Source organism: Rhincodon typus, chromosome 11 (assembly GCF_021869965.1).
Source record: "Rhincodon typus isolate 14 chromosome 11, sRhiTyp1.1, whole genome shotgun sequence".
In the NCBI taxonomy this organism is placed as follows: domain Eukaryota; kingdom Metazoa; phylum Chordata; class Chondrichthyes; order Orectolobiformes; family Rhincodontidae; genus Rhincodon; species Rhincodon typus.
This window is the reverse complement of record NC_063342.1, coordinates 3,521,829-3,544,867: the sequence shown is the minus strand read 5'-3', so window position 1 is coordinate 3,544,867 and position 23,039 is coordinate 3,521,829. Positions and strand designations below refer to the sequence as shown.

The 23,039-nt window shown below is 41.1% G+C and overlaps 1 protein-coding gene across 1 annotated transcript in view; it reads right to left on the bottom strand.

The window, feature by feature from the left end:
- The window catches only part of LOC109916713 (1,4-alpha-glucan-branching enzyme-like), a 525,476-nt gene that overhangs the window by 170,915 nt on the left and 331,522 nt on the right, over positions 1-23,039 (bottom strand). The window contains exons 12-14 of the mRNA XM_048602999.1: positions 16,018-16,133; positions 12,530-12,657; positions 3,972-4,070 (exon numbers count right to left, since the gene is read on the bottom strand). Coding sequence (XP_048458956.1) covers positions 3,972-4,070; positions 12,530-12,657; positions 16,018-16,133 — 343 coding nt within the window. The remainder of the gene's footprint in view (positions 1-3,971; positions 4,071-12,529; positions 12,658-16,017; positions 16,134-23,039) is intronic.

Genomic DNA, 23,039 nt, shown 5'->3' with positions numbered 1-23,039 from the left:
TGTATCGGCGCCGCCTCGTGCTCCCACGAGGAGCTCGAACAGTTCATACACTTCACTAACACCTTCCACCCCAACCTTAAGTTTACCTGGACCATCTCTAACACCTCTCTCCCCTTCCTGGACCTCTCTGTCTCCATATCGGGCAACCACCTAGAAACCGATATTCATTTCAAGCCCACCGACTCCCACAGCTACCTAGAATACTCCTCCTCCCACCCACCTTCCTGCAAAAATGCTATCCCCTATTCCCAATTCCTTCGCCTCCGCCGCATCTGCTCCCAGGATGAGGCATTCCACTCCCGTACATCTCAGTTGTCCTCGTTTTTCAAGGACCGTAACTTCCCCTCCTCGGTGGTCGAGAACGCCCTCAACCGTGTCTCCCACATCTCCCGCACCTCATCCCTCACACCCCGTCCACGCAATAAAAACCAAAAAAGAATCCCCCTCGTCCTCACGTACCACCCCACCAACCTCCGGATCCAACGCATCATCCTCCGACACTTCCGCCATCTGCAATCCGACCCCACCACCAAAGACATCTTTCCCTCCCCACCCTTATCTGCTTTCCGGAGGGACAACTCTCTCCGTGACTCCCTTGTCCGCTCCACACTCCCCTCCAGCTCCACCACACCCGGCACTTTTCCCTGCAACCGCAGGAAGTGCTACACCTGCCCCCATACCTCCTCCCTCACCCCCATCCCAGGCCCCAAGAAGACTTTCCACATCAAGCAGATGTTCACCTGCACATCTGCCAATGTGGTATACTGCATCCGCTGTACCCGGTGTGGCTTCCTCTACATCGGGGAAACCAAGCGGAGACTCGGGGACCGCTTTGCAGAACACCTACGCTCGGTTCGCAACAAACAACTGCACCTCCCAGTCGCGAACCATTTCAACTCCCCCTCCCATTCCTCAGACGACATGTCCATCCTGGGCCTCCTGCAGTGCCACAACGATGCCACCCGAAGGTTGCAGGAACAGCAACTCATATTCCGCTTGGGAACCCTGCAGCCCAATGGTATCAATGTGGATTTCACAAGTTTCAAAATCTCCCCTCCCCCTACCGCATCCCAAAACCAGTCCAGCTCGTCCCTGCCTCCCTAACCTGTTCTTCCTCCCACCTATCCCCTCCTCCCACCTCAAGCCGCACCTCCATCTCCTACCGACCAACCTCATCCCGCCCCCTTGACCTGTCCGTCCTCCCTGGACTGACCTATCCCCTTCCTAACTCCCTACCTACACTCACCTTTACTGGCTCCATCCCCGCCTCTTCGACCTGTTTGTTTCCTCTCCACCTATCCTCTCCTCTATCCCTCTTCTATCCGCCTCCCACTCTCTCCCTATTTATTTCAGAACCCCCTTCCCGTCCCCCTTTTCTGATGAAGGGTCTAGGCCCGAAACGTCAGCCTCTCTGCTCCTATGATGCTGCTTGGCCTGCTGTGTTCATCCAGCCCTGCACCTTGTTGTTTCGGATTCTCCAGCATCTGCAGTTCCTACTATCTCCTATTCAATGATCTATTGGTCAATCTCCCAGGTTTCACCCTCTAAAAGCACATTCAAAACGCAGCTCCCTATACCTTCACTTGCATTAAGTTTTGATCACCCATCACCCTGTGCTCATTGATCCTGGTTTTTCATGTCCCTCCATGGTTACTCCCATTCCTATTGTTACAAAAACAAAGAACAGCTCTAAGGAAGGGTCACCGGACCCGAAACGTTAACTGTTTTTTTCCTTCACAGATGCTGCCAAACCTGCTGAGCTTTTCCAGCAACTTTGCTTTTGTTCCTGATTTACAGCATTTGCAGTTCTTTCAGTTTTTATTTACCATGCCTATTGTTGTTACCTCCTGCCAGCCTCATAACCCAGTGAAACGTCTGTGTTCTTCCAACTCTGCCTCCTGTACAAGTCTAATTTTCATTGCTTCACCATCCTAACTTTCTCCTACTTAAACCCAAAGCTCAAAAGAAAATCCCTTCCTGATTCTGTGCCTCTCTACCTGTTTTCCTATTATATGCTCTTTAAAGCCTACGATGACCCCCAGCTGATGGTATGACTGGATAAGTCGGATCCCAGAATGAAACCTGGTTTTACAGACTTTTTTTGAAGTTAGTTATGTATTTTTTAGTTTAGTTGGTGCGACATGGTAGTTCAGTGGTTAGCACTGCTGCCTCACAGTGCCAGGGACCTGAGTTCAATTCCACCCTTGGGTGACTGTGTGGAGTTTGCACATTCTCCCTGTGTCTGCGTGGTTTCCTCCCACAGTCCAAAGATGTGCAGGTTAGGTAGATTGCCCATGCTAAATTACCCATAGTCTCCACCGATGTGCAGGTTAGATGAGTTAGCCACGGGAAACGCAGGGTTACAGGGATACGGGTAGAGGGTGGGGGCGGGTTTGCTCTTCGGCGGGTCGGTATGGACTTGATGAGCTGAATGGGCTGCTTCCACATTGTACGGATTCTGTGTTTCTGTGGTGATTATCACTTAGACAAATTCCCAAGTGGTGGCAATTATCTTTAACAACAGAAATTTATCAGACAAAAAAATTAAAATGTAAGCTAAATATACAAGATGATTAGCAAGATTTCAAAATTTCAACCATTCTCCCCAATAACATGTTATTGAGTCTGGAAAATTTTCTTCCCTAATTCAGTTCTACAAGTTGCTACTTAACTGATGCATTACAGTTGCTCTACCATGGATTATAGAGAAAGTTCAATGAGTCCTTTCCAAGTCTGTAGACATGAACTTTTCACAAATCTGACAGTCTGCACTTTGTCAGTTATAATTAAGGATCACAGTGAAGATACCTTCCATTATGCAATATGGGACCATTACCATGTTAAATGGAATACGTTTTGAACAGATCTAACAATTCAAGACTGAACATCCTCAAGATACTAATGGCTATTATTAGTAGCAGAATCATACTCAACAAAGAATCAGAATCAGAATCGACACAATCTGCAACCTCGTGTTCTGACATATCCCCTATTCTAGCAAAACCACCAAGCTGGGAGATCAACCCTGGTTCAATGGTGAGTGTAGGTGGGTATGTCAGAAGCGGAACCAGGCATTCTTAAAAATGAAGTATTAACCTGAAGTGGAAACACGTGATACATGTGTCAAACAGTATAAGCAGTCAGTGATGGACAAGAGGTAAGCAAATGCACGATCGACAGTTGAGATCTAAGCTCTGCAGTCGCAAATATTGGTGGACAATTAAATAACTCACCAGAGGAGGGAGCTCCATAAATACCACATCCTCAATGCTGAGAGATTTCAGTACATCAGTGCAAAAGATAAGGCTGAAGCATTTGCAGCAATCTTCAACCAGAAGTGCCGAGCAGACAATCCATCTTGGCTCCCTTTAGTGGTCCCCAGCTTTACAGATGCCAATCTTCAGCCAATTAAATTCATGTCACATGATATCAAGAAACAGCTGGATGCAGTGGATACTGCAAAGGCTTTGGGACCTGACAGCATACCGGCAATAGTACTAAAGACTTGTGCTCCAGAACTTGCCACTCCCCTAGTACAGCTGTTTCAGTACAGCTACAACACTTGCATGGAATGATACAGGTGACTATTCAATACACTATATAATCAGTCCAACATCATGTCTTTTCTCCAGAGGACTGTTAATCATCCCTTTTCAACTATTCATCCCTTTCCTTTAATTTCGTGTTTAACTATTGAATGTGTTTCTGATGCCTTTGCAGGTATCACATTGCAGTTTTCAACATTGTGCTGCATAATAGAAATTGCACTCTTAATTAATAGATTTTACTGTGGTGCAACTAATGGGCAATTAATGTGCAAAATCACAAGTTCTTAAAAACAAAGGGAAAGCTGAGCACAAAGCAAGCGGGAGTGCAACGTCAATTGAACAGCACGTTCTGAACATTTCCAACTCTGTTAATTTTTGCATGCCTGAATCTGCAGCTCCTTTGTACATTAACATAGGGCTCACCTGGATCCACTTGTCAGGAATAGCCATTGCCAAACGGAAATCAAAGCCACCACCTCCTTCAATCTCAGGCCGACACAATGTGGGCATTCCCGACACATCCTAAAAAACACATTTCCAATTAGTATACCGGCACAGATTCTGATTTGATATGCCTCTCCACAGTCCACTTTGCGATGGAAACAACATAGCGCAGCAGCCAATTTGTACACAGCAAGACCCTACAAACATCGATTAGTTAAGAGCATAAATTAAAAATACTGCAAATGGTGTAAATCTGAAATTAAAAAATAACAAAAAACAGCGAAAAAAATCAGATTCTCAGAGAGAAAGAGACTTAATGTTTCAGATCAAATAACTTATTATCACAACCTATTTATTTTATAAGGTAAATCACAATTAATTTCTTTTGCTAGTCAAGTGTCAAATGTTGGCCACGTTATTGGGAATGGTTGTATAGTGATAATGTTCTAAATTGGTAATCTGGAATAATGCTTTGGGGACAAAGGTTCAAATCCACGATGGCAACTGGGAAATTTAAATTCAATAACAATCTAGAATTTAAAAGCTTGTGTCAGCAATGATGACCATAAACAATGATGCCACACTTTATTTGAGCTTTATACTAAACAACATCTGGAAGAAGCATTGGCAATAGCAAGCGTACAGAAGGTATTCTGGATAATCAAATCCTCAGGGGCATATCTGCCAGAAAGAGCTTGGATACTATCAAGGATTTACTCCAGAGCAGTTTTGGGAATGTCATATTTTAGACAAGATGATAAATGGACACCCTAACATCCCTTGCAGATGGATGATAAAATCCTATTATTGAAATATTTGAAAAGATTTAAGGGAAGAATTGTGATCACTGCTATCTTTGGGATGTGACTGCACAATTTATTGTAATGTGACGATACTTCAAGAAATATTTAACTGGCTAAAAATCACTCTGAGATCTCCTGAGACCATGAAAGTGCTGCGTAAATGCAAGTCTCTTTTTCTTTTGTCTGCCTCTTCGGAATATACTGCAATTTTCAGCTCAGACTCATGGGCTCAGCAGAGGGTAGCACTTAATTCTGGGGTGTTCCTGGTTTGCAGCGTTTATTAACAAGACATGTATCTGATTAGACCAACTGAGTTTCTGGGTTCTTCGATAAATGGGTCTGTCCTCAGGATTTGAAACTGTGGGCAGCAGGGGGCGGTATTGCACAGTCTATACAACCTCCGTACCAGGATAAAGCTTGGAGTTGACTGTAACTCAGCTGTGGTACAGGTAAACAAGCTCTTATTCCTTCTGCGTCGGCTTCAGTCTATCATTTTTTTTGCTATATTACCTACAAAGATCATTTGCTTGAGTGTTAGTGACTGCTGTTGTCACTTAATTGGCATCAGAGGAAAAGCTACTCTCACTCACTGCATGAAGAGTCTGCTGTGTCTTGAACATCAGGATGATTAAATAAGTGCAGCATCAGAGGGGAATTTTGACACAGAAGGACAGTGACAGAAGGACATTGGACTCCTTCGGGATATCTTCTCATCAGGTCCTGAGGCGACATTATGGAGCTGATGATTATAGTGTTTTTGTGCATTACCAGAATTACCTACATAATTGAAAACAGAACTGTACTATTCACAATTGAACCAATGCTTTCAGAGGAATGATACTCTGCTCATTCAGAACATTAACCGATTGCATTGCCATTTTACTGATCATTAAACAAAACCTTCATTGGTCTAACACAGCATCACAGCAATGCTGATGTGAGTGAGATATCATGCTGCTCTCGATATTATTGAGTAAATGTAGCCTGCCAGTCTGAAAAGGACCAGATGTTCTTATGGAGGTGTCTCATAATGCCTTCCTCCTTAAGGCACAGGTTTTTGGCTGGAGCAACGGTCTGCAGCTAGCAGGGCAAAACTAAAAGTAGGAGTCAGCCACTCAACCATCCAAACCTGCTTCAGCGCAAATCAATCACATCTTGACTACCCTCCATTTCAACAACAATCAATAGCTGTAACTCCCTGCCCCTCTACAGAGCATGCAAACTTGAGAGTACCAGGCAAGAAGGCTGGAGGTTGTGAAAAAGAGGCAGACCAGAAGCTCTGCATTGGAATGCAATAACATCTGTAACACAGCAGATGAATCAATAGCTCAAATAGAAATAAATATACACGATTTGATTGCCATTAGAGACATAATTGCAAGATGACAAAGACTGGTTTCTAGATATTCAATGGTACATACTTTATAGTTCCTGTCAACCAAACTATAGGATAAGATAGTCATGTAAAACAATGGGGGCTTGTGAGAAATAATTGATGCTAATGAGAAGTGATCTTAATCTACAAATAGATTGGGCAAATCAGATCAGCAAATGTAGCCTGTAAGAGGAGGATAGAGTGCGTTCTTGAGACTTTATTAGAGTCAACAACAGAGCAAACTATTCCAGACATGGTGATATGGAACAGGGCAGGATTAATGGTAAATTCATAGTAAAGGTTGCTCCAGGTTGCTGTGTTCATAAGATGACTAAATTTCAAATTCAATTTGAGGGAGAAAAGTGGCTGTCCTTTGGGATAACACAGTGTGGAGCTGGAGGAACACAGCAGGCCAGGCAGCATCAGAGGAGCAGGAAAATTGACGTTTTGGGTTGGGACCCTTCTTCAGATTTTCTGAAGAAGGGTCCTGACCCGAAACATTAATTTTGCTGCTCCTCTGATGCTGCCTGGCCCGCTGTACTCCTCCAGCTCCACACTGTTATCTCTGACTCCAGCATCAGCAGTTCTTACTATGTCTGTCCTTTGGGATAGTGTATTTCCTGAATTAATAGGGTTTTAAACTTCAAGTAGGGCAGTTATGAGGACTATGCTGAATAAACTGAATGAGATAGTTAGGCAAAGAAATGTCAGTAGGGCTGCAGTGGCAGACATTAAGACATTTATTTCCTAACGTTTAGCAAAGATGCATTCCAGTGAAAAAGAAAGGGGAAGGACAAACCATCAGTCTCTATATAAGGAAGTATCAAATTGGAAGAAAACCATACAATTCCAGAGATTAGTAGCAGGTAGGAAGATTGGATAGAACAAATAAGGCCTATGGTTACAAAAAAGCTGAGGAAGAAACTTGTGTCCAAGAGAAAGCTAACTGGAAATGAACAATACAGACCATAAGAGTTTCTACAGGTATTTACAAAGGAAAAAGTACAGTGAGCTCTGGTCCTCTATAGTGTATGTTTAGGGAATTAGTAATAGAAAATAAGAAACAGTTGAAAAATTGAACAGGTATTTTGTATTTCTTTACTTTGTAGAGGATACAAATAATACCAAAGAAATAAACTGTTAATCAAATGATTAAAGAAAGGGAGGAACCTAAAGTAATTACAATCACCAGGGAAAGGATGCTTAGAAAATTACTGGAAATAGAAGTCTTCCTACAGACCTGAAGGACTTCATTCAAGAGTCCTGAAAGAAGAAGTGGTTGCTAAGACAGTAAAAGTTCTGTTTTTTACATTTTTTTTAAAATTCCCCAAGCTCTGGAAGTATGCCATCAGACTGGAAAATGGCACATGTAACTCTTCTATTCAAGAAAGTTGGGAAGACAGAAAGCAGGAAACTACAGGCCAAATATTTTAACATCTGTCATAGGCGAAATGCTGGTATTCATTATAAAGATGGCTACAGCTGAGCATTCAGAAACCTCAGTGCAATCAGGCAGTGTCAACATGGGTTTGTGAAAGGGAGATAGTGCTTCACAAATTTATTACAGTTATTTGAGGAGCAATGTGGACTACACAGAACCACATAGTTATAAGGTATTTGACAAGCAGACAGTGATCAAATGACCCAATCCCGCTTTTATCTCCCATGCTCCTTGTCATGAAGCCTTTGAAAACTCGATCACGACCAGGTTCAGCTTTGCAAGTTCTCCAGCAACAATTAGAGTACTGACAGGGTGCTGCACATTCAGCGGCTCCCTCATTCCGGATGAGATATTAAACCAAGGGCCTGCCTGCTCTCGGAGATATACATCTCATACTCACCACCTAAAAGAGGAGCAGCAAAGTGCTCATTGGTAACCAGATTAATATTTGTCATCCTAATTAACATTGCAAGAATAGAATATGTGGTCACTATCACATTGCAGTTGATGTGACTTTGCCACACCCAAATTGGTTGCCAGAAGAGGCAACATGTGGAGAAACTACATGACACAGCAAGTTGTTAAGACCTGTGTTCCATGAACAAAGGGGTGGTGGGTGCAGATTCATTGCCAGCTTTCAGGAGAGGGGATTTAACGTTCACATGAAAAGCAAAATTTGCAGGGTTACAAGCAAACAGTAAGCTAGTTGGATAAATTGGATCTCTGTTTCAAAGAGCAAGCACAGACACAATGAGCTGAGTTGCCTCCTCCAATTCTGTTAACTCCCTGATCCAATTATTCATGGAGAAACTGCTGTAAACAGTGGAAGGGGGATGGTGGTGCTTAAACCAACCACAGTAAACCAACCACCTTCACTTTCTGTCATCGCAGGAAACTATAAACATGGCAGGAGACTATTGACGGAACCTGACTTGCGTATTCATTTTGTTCTTCTGTACCAAATTACTGATTGATTTGGCTCCACTTCTTGCTAGCAATGAAGCATCAACTTTTAACACGATATTAATTCAAGAAAGCCACTGTCCCAAAGGACAGCCACTTTTGCAATTAGTCACAACACACCCTGCAGCCCTGGCTATTTATCATGACAACACAGAACGAATCAAACATCTGGAACAGCACTATTATTGAAGACATTAACCCACAACGACTGAAACATGGAAGTTCTACACATTTATTAAAAGCATCTCCATCACTTCCATCCTCTTTTCATCCACTCCGTTTTACTGCACATTTTAATCTTATTTCTGCTTAAAACATTTGTTCTCCGTATCAATTTAAGAAGCAAAAATAGCTTAGCTTGTCAAAGATGAGCTTCAAAAATCTTTATTAGCCAGTCAAACAGCAAAGACTCAATGACATCAGGTCAGAAAAAAATACCCTTGTTAATCAAGGATTATGAAATACACAGTTCTGAAGAAGGGTCACTGAACTTGAAACATTAACCCTGTTTTCTCTCCACAGATGCTGCCAGATCTGCTCAGTCTCTTTAGCTATTTCTGTTTCTGTGTTTTTCAGAGCTTCAGTGTCCATAGTTCTTTGCTTTATTTTAATCTAGGATTATGCAATGCCTGAAGCCAGAAAATATGCAGCAACGACTGCCGGCAATGCACAAATTGTTAATTTTTCACCCTTTTTGAACTGCAGGTAAATGCAACACCTGCCTGTAAAAGATCAGAATGATCTCTCCAGCGTTACAAAATTGATTTAGGGCTTTACAGACAATAGGTGTTGATGATTATGTTTGGATATATCACTTAACCCACATGAAGAAGAGATCGTGTTTTATAACACAAAAGGCAGCATTACCGACGTGGATTAACCCTGTCTTTTAAAGATGATATCACAATTGAAACAGACACATTGATTAGGAAAATGAAAACTGTTGATACTACCTCATTCTAAGCACTGATACATGAAGTCTGTCTTGGTACTACTCACAAGACAGTGAGCATTTCATGGTACAGTCCACATTAAAATGTCCACCTTCAAGATAGGCACAGCCTCATAGAATACTTGAGCATAACAGTTGATCTTTCTGCTTACTGTGCCTGTGCCTCTTCTTTGAAAAAGCCCCTTTGCACTTTCCCCATAGACTTCAAAATATTTCCCCTTCCAAGTATTTACCTTTTGTCCAGACTGGAAGTTACTATTGATCTACTTCCACCATCCTTGCAGGCATTCCAGATCACAACAACTCACTGCATTGAAAAGAGACTTTTTATACACTAACGGTATCAGAATCTCGGTAAGCATGAATTGCCTGTACAAAACCAGAAATTGCTGGAAAAACTCAGCAAGTCTGGCAGCATCTGTGAAAAGAAAGCAGAGTTAACGTTTTCAATCCAGTTATCCTTCTTCAGATCAAGAACTGGACTTGAAATATTAACTCTGCTTTCTCTCTCCACAGATGCTGCCAGACCTGCTGAACTTTTCCAGCAATTTCTGATTTTCTTTCTGATTTCCAGATTCTGCAGTGCTTTGCTTTTTTTTTCATGAACTGCCTGTCCTTGATTGCTGTTGAGAAAGCAGAGGTGAGCTGCCTTCTTGAACTGCTGTAATAGTGGGAGTTCCAGGATTTTGACCCAATGACAGTGAAGGAATGGCAACACAGTTCCAAGACAAGTTGGCGTGCAACTTGGAGAAGATCTTGCCAATTTTCTTACATTTTACCGACCGTTTAATGTCTTTTCCACCAGCAGAAACAGTTTCTCCTTACTTACTCTATCAAATCCAAAAGAGAACAACCCAGCTTCTCCAGACTCTCTACATCAGTTTCACAGCTTCATTGGCAGAGAAATAGAGTACGGGATGAAGCTATGCATAAGAACTGCGCTGTCAGGGCAAGATTCATGCATGATTCACAGCAAGCGCCAAAAATATCACAGTCACCAAATGCACTGAGTAAGTGAGGGTACATCATTCACACAGAGAATAAATAAACTGCTGAGCAACATGAAGGGTAGCTAAATGGAAATTAAACAATTACACTACAAAAGTAAAGATCTCACCACTACATTTAAATAGAAGATTTTGGGCAGAGGAGCAATTTGAGTGAACATCGATTACTTCCAACCCAGAGTGAAATCAGTCGGGTGGATTGAAACAAAAACTGAAAGAACTGCAGATGCTGTAAATCAGAAACAAAAACAAAGTTGCTGGAAAAGCTCAGTTCTGAGGAAGGGTCACCGGACCCGAAACGTTAACTCTGTTTTTTCCTTCATTGATGCTGCCAGACCTGCTGATCTTTTCCAGCAACTTTGTTTTTGTTGTGGATGGATCTAAACAGTCTGGCATCAATATATAAAATGGACATGAGCCCCACACAAAATGGTCTGTTCCTAAAGTGGCAATATAATTTCTCAGAAACCGCAAGAACAGCTGTTTTGAGTTTTGAAGTAAGCAGGGAGAATAGAGAAGTTATGCTTCATTATACATGGTCCTGGTGAGACCTGGAGTACTGTGCACAGCATTGGTCAGCTTATTTAAGGGAGGATGTCAATGCATTGAAGCAGATTAGATAAAGTTTACTGGAATAATACCTGAAATAAGTGGATTCTCTTATGAGGAAATGTTGGACAGACTCAGCTCATATCCACTGGAATTTCAAAAAGAATTAGAGGCAACTTGTTTGAAACATTCGAGATCCTGAGAGAGTTTGGTGGGGTGGATGTGAAATTGAACTCAAGGTCACTGATTAAAAATAAGGTGTTGCCCATTTTTTCAAATTTGTTCATGAGATGCTAGCGTCACTGGCTAGGCCAACATTTCTGATCCCTATTCAACAATATCGCTGTGGGTCTGGACGTAAAAGTAGACCAGAGCAGATAAGACCAGACTTCCTTCCCTGACAGGCATTACTGAACTGGATAGGTTTTTATGTTCACAATCATTAAAAGTGGTTCCACGATCATCATTAGGCCAGGTTTTTATTCCAGATTTTTACTGAATTCAATTTTCACCAGCTGCGATGGTAGTATTCAAGCACATTTCTCCAGAAAATTAGCATGGGGTTTGTATTGCTAGTACAGTGATATTAGCATACACCACTACTGGCAGTGATAAGGAGAAATTTTTCTCACTGAGGGTGATGAGTTTTTGGAACTTCCTTTCTTGAAAGGTGATGCAAGCAGAGCCTTTGCATATTTGTAAGGCAGAGGTAGAGAATACAGATAAACAAGGGGATGAAAAATTATGAAGGGTAGGCAGGCATATGGAGTAATCATATGAGTCATGGTCTTATCAAGTGATGGAGAAGGCTTGAGGGGCCAAACAGCCTACTTCTATTTTTTATTCATAGGGGAATAACTGATGCAGAAGGAAAGATTCGGAAGTTGGGGTGAGGGGCTCGATGGTGGATCAAGAGCCTTCTGGAAATACAGCGAAGGGGACTTTACTTTCTATCTAACCCTGTACTGTCACTGTCCTGGGAGTGTTTCATGAGGGACAGTGTAGAGAGAGCTTTACTCTGTATCCAGCACCATGCTGTCCCTGTCTTGGGACTGTTTGATGGGGACAATGTAAAGAAAGCTTTACTCTATATCTAACACTGTGTTGTCCCTGCCCTGGGAATGCTCAATGGAGATAATGTCGAGTCAACTTTGCTCTGTATCTAACATTTCGTCATGCCTGCTCTGACAGTGTGGGATGTCAGCATTAAAAGGAGAACATTAATCTGTTTGTAACAAATTCTACACTTCGCCCAATTTGGCTGCTTGAAATATACATGTGTTCCTTTCCCCCGGATGAACATTTCACTTCCTAAAGAGTGCAACATTGATGAAGTGTCATCAAAAAAAAAAACTAACATGGCATGAAAAATTGGAAATATCTCAAATCAACATGTGCTTAACTCTATAACAAATAATAAAATCTACCAAACAGGCTGATTCATTACCTCTGCTACGGTGATGAAGTCTGGATAGAAGCTATGAAGCATATGGTTTGACAGCATGAGATACACTAAGGCATCCTCATCAACGTGAAGCCCAAAATATTCACTGTAATTCCCAGAAAAAACCGTACCTGTAGAAAGAATGTTGGGATCAGTTTTTTAAAAAAACATGCGATATTCAACGAAATACTCCAATATTACATCGCTACATTGTACTTATTGCACAGAAACAGTACACAAGATTCAAAAAGCACAATCCATGTCAGTACAAATGCAGCATGCTGCAGATCCAAACTAAAAACAGAAAATGCTGGAAGTACTCAGGCAACATCTATGGATAGAAACAGAATTAACATTTCAAGTTGGTGACCCTTCATCAGATCTCTGACCTGCTGGTTATTTTCAGTATTGTCTGTTCTTAAAACTATGCTCTGTACCCAAAACATAAATTCCACCATACCTTTCAACTGGGTTTTTATGGAAAGGTCTGATTCAGTCCAAGGAAAGTTTCAGGTTCCGTTTTCAGTCTGTACTGCAGTTGTTGACTTCAGTCAAATAACAACTGAGAATCCAGCCTCAAGCTTGGCTCAATTGGCAAATACGTTGCTGAGAGTTAGAAGTAGGATATCCCACTCCAGAAGTGTACTTTATAGTCCAATGCTTCAGTACAATGAACAATGCTTAAGGTAATGATAAGATTTGTCAACGTAGATAGAGGGAGCTACTTCCACTATTCGGAGAGTCCAAAACAAAGGGAGATAATCTTAAAAACAGACCCTGACCGTGCAAGACTGAAATCTGACAGCAATTCTCCCAGACAAAGAATCTGGGGATCTGGTTGTGTATTATAGGGAAACAGAGCACTTCAAGAGCATGATTCACAGATCAGTCTTAGGTCCTCTGTTGTTTGTAGTATACATAACTGATCTGGAGGAAAAATGGGAGTTGTCTGTTAGCAAGTTTGCTGATGACATGAAGATTGGTGGAGTTGCTGATAGTGCCGACGATTGCAAAAGAATACAACAGACGAGAGATAGCTTGGAGACCTGGGCACAGAAATGGCAGATAGAGTTTAATCCAGATAAATGCGAGGGATGCATTTTGGAGAATCAAATTTAGGTGTCAATTATACTGTTAATGGCAGAACCCTTAGGAACATGAACATTCAGATGGATCTGTGCATGCAGGTCCACAGTTCCCTCAAAGTGGCAACACAGGTGGCCAAAGTGATTAAGATGGCATATGGCATGCTTACCTTCATTGGCCAGGGCATGGACTACAAGAGTTGGCAAAACGTGTTGCAGCTATATAAAACCCTTATTAGGTCACATTTGGAGTATTGTGTACAGTTTTGGTCGCCACATTACCAGAAGGATGTGGAAGCTTTGGGGAGAGTACACGGAAGGTTCATCAGGATGTTGCCCAGTCTCAAGGGCATTGGTTATGAGGAAAGGTTAAAAATACTAGGATTGTTTTCACTGGAAAGACGGCAGCTGAGAAGAGACCTGATAGAGCTCTACAAAGTTATGAGAGGCATAGATAGTCAGAGACTTCTTCCCAGGGTTCAAGGTGAGAGGGCAAAAGTTTAAGGGAGATGTGCAAGGAAAGTTTTTCACACAGAGAGTGGTAGGAGCCTGGAAGGCACTGCCAGAGGAGGTGGTGGAAGCAGGCACGTTGGCAACGTTTAAGAGGCATCTCGATGGTTACATGAATAGGGAGGGAATAGAGGGATACAGATTGAATAAGGGCACAAGGTTTACATTTTAGATTAGTCAGTGCATGATGATCAGCACAGGCTTGGAGGGCCGAAGGGCCTGCTACTGTGCCATACTTCTCCTTTATCCTTTTGAGCTAGAGGGGGCACAGCAGAGACTTACAGGTTGGTAAGAGGGAGGAGAGACTTGAACTATGTTAAGATGCTAGAGAAAATTGTACTATACTGCTGAAAGCTGAGTAGGTAATGGTTTGGTGATGTAAATTTGGGAAAACTAGGAAGATCAGTAACCAAAGGACACAAACTTAGGATAAATGAGAAACATCCAAGGCAGGGAGTGGAGAATGATTTTAAAAAACAGATAGTTTTGATCTGAACTTTAATGTTTGAAGGGTTAGTTTCAAAAGGAACTTAAATCATTGATGGTAGAGGAAATTATTTATAGGGCTACAGGGAATGAGCTGAAAAGTGCAATTCATTGGATAGTTCCTTGGGGAACCAGCACAGACAAGATGGGTCAAATGGTCTTCCTTTAATCTTTTCGATTTAATACAAATGGTAACAAAGAATATGAAGCAGACATGTAAATGCAGTTGAGATGCAGATGAGCACCTAATATATCTGAGTGACAGAACAAATGGACGCACCGAAATGCCCCAGTCCCTATGCACTGAGGGTCTGCTGTATTTACAGAAAGTACGTTTTCCAAACAAGACGTAAAACATTGGTGATTCAACAATTCAAAGGGCTGAGGAGTTCCCTAGTGTTCTTGGCGATATTGGATTGGCAATGCTGGGTAAGAGGTTAATATCAACATGTAGAGAATCTCTATAGAAAAGGGAGCAGGCAAGACACTGAGTATTACAACAGTAGACTCAGACTGGTTGGTCAGGAATTAATTGAGAGTGGCTTTGTATTTCCAAAGTTTAGATGGGAGTGAAATGATCTTTTTCTTTATTTACTTACAGGATAAGGGCATTGGTGGCTAGCCCAGAAATTATTGCGCATTCAGAGAGCAGTTTAGAGTCAATTACATTGCTGTGGGTCTGGAATCACATATAGGCCTGAACAGGTAAGGATGGCAGTTTCCTCCTTTAAAGGATATTAGCAAACCTGATCGGTTTTTCGAACAATCCACAATGGATTCATGGTCATCATTAGGCTCTTAATTCTAGATTTTTACTGAATTCAAACTCCACCATCTGCTGCGATAACAAGGTGTAGAGCTGGATGAACACAGCAGGCCAAGCAGCATCAGAGGAGCAGGAAGGCTGACGTTTCGGGCCTCGACCCTTCTTGGCCTGCTGTGTTCATCCAGCTCTACACCTTGTTATCTCAGATTCTCCAGTATCTGCAGATCCTGCTATCTCCACCATCTGCTGTGGCAGGATTCGCACCTGGGTCCCCAGAACATTACCTGGCAATAATACCACTAAGCCATTATTACCCATAAAATTCTCCAAGGACCTTTAAAAGGAATTTGCTGAGAGAATATTTCCCTGGAGAACCCCTAACTGGGCGTGGGATGGGATCCCCAAACCATCCTGCATGTAAGTCAAGGCAAAGCCCATCCCCCAATGAGGCATGCTAATCAACATTAAAGTTCTGAAGAAGAGTCATATTGAACTTGAAACATTAACATTGCTTCTCTCCCCACAAATGCTGCCAGACCTCCTGAGTTTCTCCAGCATTCTGTGTGTTTCATGATCGGCTAACACTGAACAGTCTGACATCAAGTTAAAAAGTTGTTTCAAACTTTAAAATAAGTGAAGCGTACTTATGCCATGGTGATGATATAACATAGATGTTACTCCATCAAATCGAAAGCCATCAAAATAATACTCCTCCACCCACCAGCGCAGATTAGACAGCAGGAATCTCAGTACTTCCCAGCTGAAAATAAAACACAATACATATATTATACATGAGAAATAGAGATGCATTTATATGGCATTCCAGCAGTTTTCTGGCCTCCAGACTCAAATACTGCTGCACTCCTAGGTAACTGCATACTTTGCAGCCACTGTAAATTTGGGTTCAACCAAAAATCTCACCAAGGCCTGTTCACCCTTGTTCACTGACCTATAGTGGAAGAAAGACATCTGTATTTATATATATATATCATTTATAAAGATGACAAATCCGACTTTTTAAAATAGATGCAGAATCTAAAAAATGGCTGCCTGCAATCACATGACAGCCCTTTCATCCAGAAAGGCAGGCAGACTGATGTATTATGTTAAAATCAACCATAAAGGAAGCCATTCAGAATTCAATTACTCTTTGAGAAACACAATGGCTCCTGTTAAAGATGTGAGAATTTGAAAAACGTCTGATGGAAAAGCAGAAGACTAGAAGGATCCCCATAGGAATTCCAGCACAATTGACTTTGCTCTTCGTGACAATGATTCATCAAAAATTAACATAGAAGCCATCTTAAATTTCATCTGAATAAGACTTTGAGAGACAACATTTTAAAAACAGAATGCTACTGAGGAGACAGGGCCAGAGAGAGAATTCTGAACAGGAGAGGAAAAGGCAAAGTAGCTAAGGGCCGTATTGCTGAACCACAGTACTAAAGGCCACAACTTCTGGTGCCCTGAATATAAAATAAAGGAGCGTGCACTCCATCAGAATCCTGTTCTGCTTTATCCACTAAGGTAGAGAAACTGCCAACTACTCAAGTAATAGGTCATCATAGCAGCTAAATCCCAACTTTGATTTTACAATTCTTTCACTTCAAAAGGGAATCTTCAAGTAAACAATAGGCCTGCAACAATAATAGCCCTTCCCCTCTTCCATTTCTGAAGAAGGGTCCCGACCTGAAACATCAGCTTTCCTGCTTCTCTGATGCTGCCTGGCCTGCTGTGTTCATCCAGCTCCACACTGTGGTATCTCAGACTCCAGCATTGGCAGTTCTTACTATCTCTAATAGACTGATCTTTCTTTTTTATTTACAAATATTTTTATTTGCATTCACCTACAATCTTTGTGACTGTATTTTATCTAATAATTGTCACATTTTAATTAGTAACTTTCAGTAATAGCTGGGCCATAAACCAACCTTTGATCTTGTTTAAAAAACATGCTTTGCTGTTGGCCATTTTTAAAATTAAAACAATGAGAAAAATGAAAAATGGAGCAAATTGAGCTATGCAAATTCTCAGTTCACTGACTACTGAACACATACCTGCTGTGATTGGAACAAACATCCCTCACAAACACAGGGACACCCCGATGTGCTTTACAGCCAATAGTGTATTTTGGTTCGTAGTTAGATTTGCAGCAAGGTGAGAAACGTAAGGCCATCTATATAGAGCAAACTATTACACAAAATAAGAATATCACGTGACCATCTTCTGTTGTGATGTTGATTTGATTTGATTTGATTTATTATTGTCACATGCACTGAGATACAGAGAAAAATGTTGTTTTGTGTACTACCCGAACAAATCGTACCTTACGTAAGTTGATCAGGGTAATGGAACAGAATGCAGAATATAGTGTTACTGCTACAGAGAAGGTACAGAGAAAGATCAACTCTAATATATGAGAGGTTCACGAGTCTGGTAACAGCAGTATGAGGCTGTTCTTGAATCTGTTGAAGAATAAATATTTGTCAGAACTGGGGATAATTCCCACTCTTATTGGGTACAACTCACTTCTGGCCCCGAGTTTTGATTTCTGCACAAACGACAACTATTCAATCATCCCTCAATTACATCTTTGAGGGAAAGCAATCCGAGAACCATCATCCAATTTTTAAATCAATAACACTTTATTGCTCTGGTACTCTCATTGTAAATCTTTCTGTTCCTTTGTCAATGCCTCTACATCCTTTTCATAATATGGATACCAGAACTGTGCTTGGCACTCTACTCTAACCCATGTTACACGAACAGGCAATTTTAGATCTTGCCTCGGTTAATGAGAGGAGATTAATGAATAATCTCATGGTAAGGAATCCTAAGGAAGAGTGATCCTAATGTCATAATACATATAAACACATCATATTATGAACATTCATCAATTCTTTTCAAAACTGGATACAATCAAACTATTAACATGACTGCTGCCAATCATGTGACCTTTGGCCTTTTAGCTAGAGACAACACCAAGTCTCAAAAAAACACCTAATTAAGGTGGACAGCCATCAGGGAAGTCACACATATCCTTATTCAAGTATAGGCCAATACCAAAAGAACTTTTTGGATTGAGATAAATCAATGCTCTTTCCCAAAACCAAGGGTTTTATCAATTGTAAGGGTTACTGAAAAACAAAGAAACTGATTGCCAAAAATCCCAAACAAGCTGCTAACCCACAACACAGGATCTCTAGAGACACTACTCCTTATATGGAATATGCTGGGACAGTGATGCTTTCTCGGTCTTTTCTACTTAAGGAAAGTTATACATTGTTCACAATTAGAACCATCAAAGCTTTCAACCAATCCGTGAAAGAGGCGTAAATCATAAAATAAAATCAAAGAATCCCTACAGTGTGGAAAGAGGCCATTTGTCCCATCAACTCTCTGAAGAGCATCCCATGCAGACCCAGCCACCCACCCTATCCCCATAACCCCATATTTCCCATGGCTAACCCACCTAGCCTGCATGTGCCTGGACACTGTGCAATTTAGCATGGCCAATCCACCTAACCTGCACATCTTCGACTATGGGAGGAAACCAGAGCAGCCAGAGGAAACTCACACAGACACAAGGAGGTGACAGAGCGAACCACTCAGTCACTGTGACTTGCAGGCAAACTGCAGGACATCAAGCAAAGAATGTAACTTGCTTGAGTTTAAAGTTGACCTGAGACACAACTTCCTAGAAAATTAACCTAAAGAAACCTCAGCATGCTGAAAATTCTTCGCTCTACAAGACACCCACTTCAAATGTAAGTCATCAAAATCAGGCCGTCTATGTGGAAGACTGGAGATAGTAACCAGGAGCTGAGTTAACAGGAGTTAAAGGTATACCACCACTACCTGTACTCAACCTTTATGTGAGGGGTTGGGGGGACAGGAAAGCAATGCGTGGGAGAGAAAGAGATTGAAAGGGTATTGTTGCTTTATTTTCAGGATAAATGTGAGAGAATGAACAACTGTACTTGAATTAAACTTGTAAATGCTGGCTGCTGAATATTCTTACACTCCAAGAAATTTGGGGGGAGGTGACAGCCTAGTGCTATTATTGTTGGACTGTTAATCCAGAGACCCCAGTAATGTTTTGGGGACCCAGGTTCAAATCCCACCAATTTAAAACAAAATCTGGAATTACGAGTTGAATATTACCATGAATCCATTATCCATTGTCAGAAAAACCTATCTGGTTCCCTAATATTCTTCGGGGAAGGAAACCGACATCCTGACTTGGTCTGGCCTAGACATGTGACTCCAGACTCACAGCAACGTGGTTAACTCTTAACTGCCCTCTGGGCAATTAAGGACAATAAATGTTGGCCCAGCCAGTGACGCCCTTGTCCCATGAATGAATAGTAGAAATAATTCACACTCCAAATGTAACAAAACGTACCTTTTTCCATATTAAAACATACTAATCATCGGCAGTAAGAGAGCGCAAATATTACATCTATGACTCTTAAGATTGGAATTTCCCACTAAGATTGAGAATGGTTTACTGAAGTCACTGAACTAGAGTCTTAAACTCAACCAAAGGCAATTACATCAACAGAAGGGGCACATTTATTAAGATAGATTAGAACATTAAATTAGAAAGTATACAGTAGATTAAACAATTGGAAACATATTTCATCATTCACAGCAACTATGTATTTTTTGTGAAATAAAAGCTCCAGAAAAATAAATGATCTGTTCAAGATTAACTGAAGAAATAAACAACAGGACTGGACTAAAGAAAAGGCCCAATGTTGACAAAAGTAGTGAACCAGAGGAATAAGAGAAATTTTGTAACAAAGAACTAGCAAAGTTCTTTACTCTCATAACTGCTTTCTCTTTAATCATTCACGGGATGAGGGCGTCACTAGGCAGCATTTATTGCCCCTGCCTAATTACCCAGAGGGCAGTTCAGAGTCAACCACATTACTGTGGGTGTGGAGTCACATGTAGGCCAGACCAGGTAAGGATGGCAGTTTCCTTCCCTAAAGGACATTAGTGAACCAGATTGATTTTTCCATCGATCGACAATGGATTCATGGTCATCGATAGACTCTTAATTCCAGATATTTATTGAATTCAAATTCCACCATCTGCCGTGGTAGGATTTGAACCCATGTCCCCAGAGCATTATCTGGGTCTCTGGATTAACAATCCAGTGATAATATCACAAGGCCATTGCCTCCCCTGTAGTAGTTTAAACTAGTGCTGGGATGTTACACATATTACATTAAATTTAAAACTTACTGAGTTAAACTACCTCAAATAACTAGAGAAAACGTGATATTATTTAACATAATCAGGTAATAAAACACAAAGACGGTAGGGATCATGATATGTTGGAGTTGTACGTGTGGACGCTGGCAGGCACCTGTGTGGATTTGAGCAAACGACTGGGTACTGGCCACTCAGGCCAGCTCCACCATTCAATAAGATCATGGCTGATCTGATTCGAGCCAATTCCTAGTGACCCCTGATCACCTTTCACCTCCTTATTTACCAAGAATCTACCTATGTCTGCCATAAAAGGCACTCCTCCTCAAAACACGGTGAAGCGGAGTTTCAAAGACCAAGATTCCTCTGCGGGGGAAAAAGAATCACTTCATCTCTGTCTTAAATAGGAGATCTCTTAGTTTTAAACAGTGAAGCTACTTCAACAGGAAATATCCTGATCACATCCACCCAATCAGGACCATTCAGGGTCTTACTTCATTTAAATTACCTATTAGTCTTCTAAACTCCGGTGTATACAAGCCTAGCCTGTCCACCTTTCCTCACGAGACAACGTGCCCACTCCAAGTATTAGTCTGGCATACCTTCTCTGAACTACTTCCAACGCATTTACATCTTTGCTTAGATAAGGACAGAAATACTGTACACAGTATTCCAGATAAGATATTACCAATGCCCTGTATAAATAAAGCAAAACTAACCTCCCTATTTTAGTATTCAATAAACAACATTGTACTAGTTTTCCTAATTATTTGCCATTGCTGTATTCTAGTCTTTTGTGGTTCATGCACTGGGACACTCAGATCCCAAAGGCCATGGTCCCTTGCTGTTTACGGTAAATATTAATGATTTAGATTTAAATGTGAAAAGCATGATTGGAAGATTTGCAGACAACACACAAAAAAAAAGCACTGTATAGTAGTTGATAGTGAAAGAGGATGGCTGTCAAGAGCAGGATGATGTCAGAGCTTTGGTTGAGTGGGCACAGAAACAGCAAATGAAATTAAATCCGAAGTAGTACGAGGTTATGCATTTGGGGAGGGCAAACAAAGCACAGAAATAACACAATAAATGAGATTTATTTAAAACAAACCTGGATCTGAAGCTCAAGTACTCAACCTACAATACCATGTAGCAGGTGCTCGGAAGTCGAATTAGAATGGGCAGCTGGTTAATACTGGCGCTGTGCATACTACATGCTGAATGGCTTCTTCCTGTGCTTAACTTCTCTAGGGTTCCAACCCTCTACATCATACAGCTTTGTAATCTCTCAGAATTTAGATAATATGTTTCTTTACTTTTCCTGCCAAAACACACAATTACACATTATCCCACATTATACTCCATTTGCCAGATCTTTACTGACTCATTTAATCTATCCATATTCTTTTGTCAGTTCAAGTCCTCTTCACAACTTATTTTCCTATCTACCTTTGTGTCATCAGCAAATTTAACATCCGTACCTCTAACCCTTTCATTCTGTTATGATCTCAACTGAAACTCGGCTTGATAGATTATTTTTAAAAGAAAGGTGGTCTTTCACTGAAACACAAGTATGCAATGCTGTGAATTTGGTTATAACAATAAAACGTAAGTTTAGTACACAGAAGAAATGATAAAATAAAACAAATCAAGATATTTACATATAACACAATTTAAAAGACTTTGAAACAAAAAATGTACAATACACCTTACGTCAGAACAGCATCATTCCACAGCATTCAAACACTACAGAATATCCATTCTCTGTTATATTTACATTTTTGACTTAACTATTGCTTACAATTCCCACCCGAAAGTTTGAAAGCCTCTTAAGTAATCATACAATTGAACTTGGGCTTCCTCAGCTTAAAATAACCCCTTCAAGATTCAAACCAAACATTTCTTGTCTGGATATTTCGAACTAAACCCTTACAATGAGCTAACCCATTTCTAACTTTACTGAACTAATTCCTTGGTACAGGATAACTATTTTATACATAGTGGGGAGGTGATAGCCTAGTGGTATTATCACTGTACCAGATAACGTTCTGGGGACCTGGGTTTGAATCCCACCACAGCAGATGGTGGAGTTTGAATTCAAGAAATATCTGGAATTGAGAGTCTAATGATGACTGTGAATCCATCGGCGATTGTTCAAAAAAACGATCTGGTTCACTAATGTCCTTTAGAAAAGGAAACTGCCATTCTTACCTGGTTTGGCCTACACGTGACTCCAGACCCACAGCAATGTGGTACACTTTGAACAGCCCGCTGGACAATTAGGGATGGGCAATAAATGCTGCTTAGCCAGTGACACCCTCATCCCATGAATGAATTAAAAAAAACAACTTCAATCAGGACGACTGCAAACTGAAAATGAAAGCTTCTCAAGCTATGGGTGTTTGCTTATACAACAGAAAAACAATCAATCCCGATCCTTCCAATT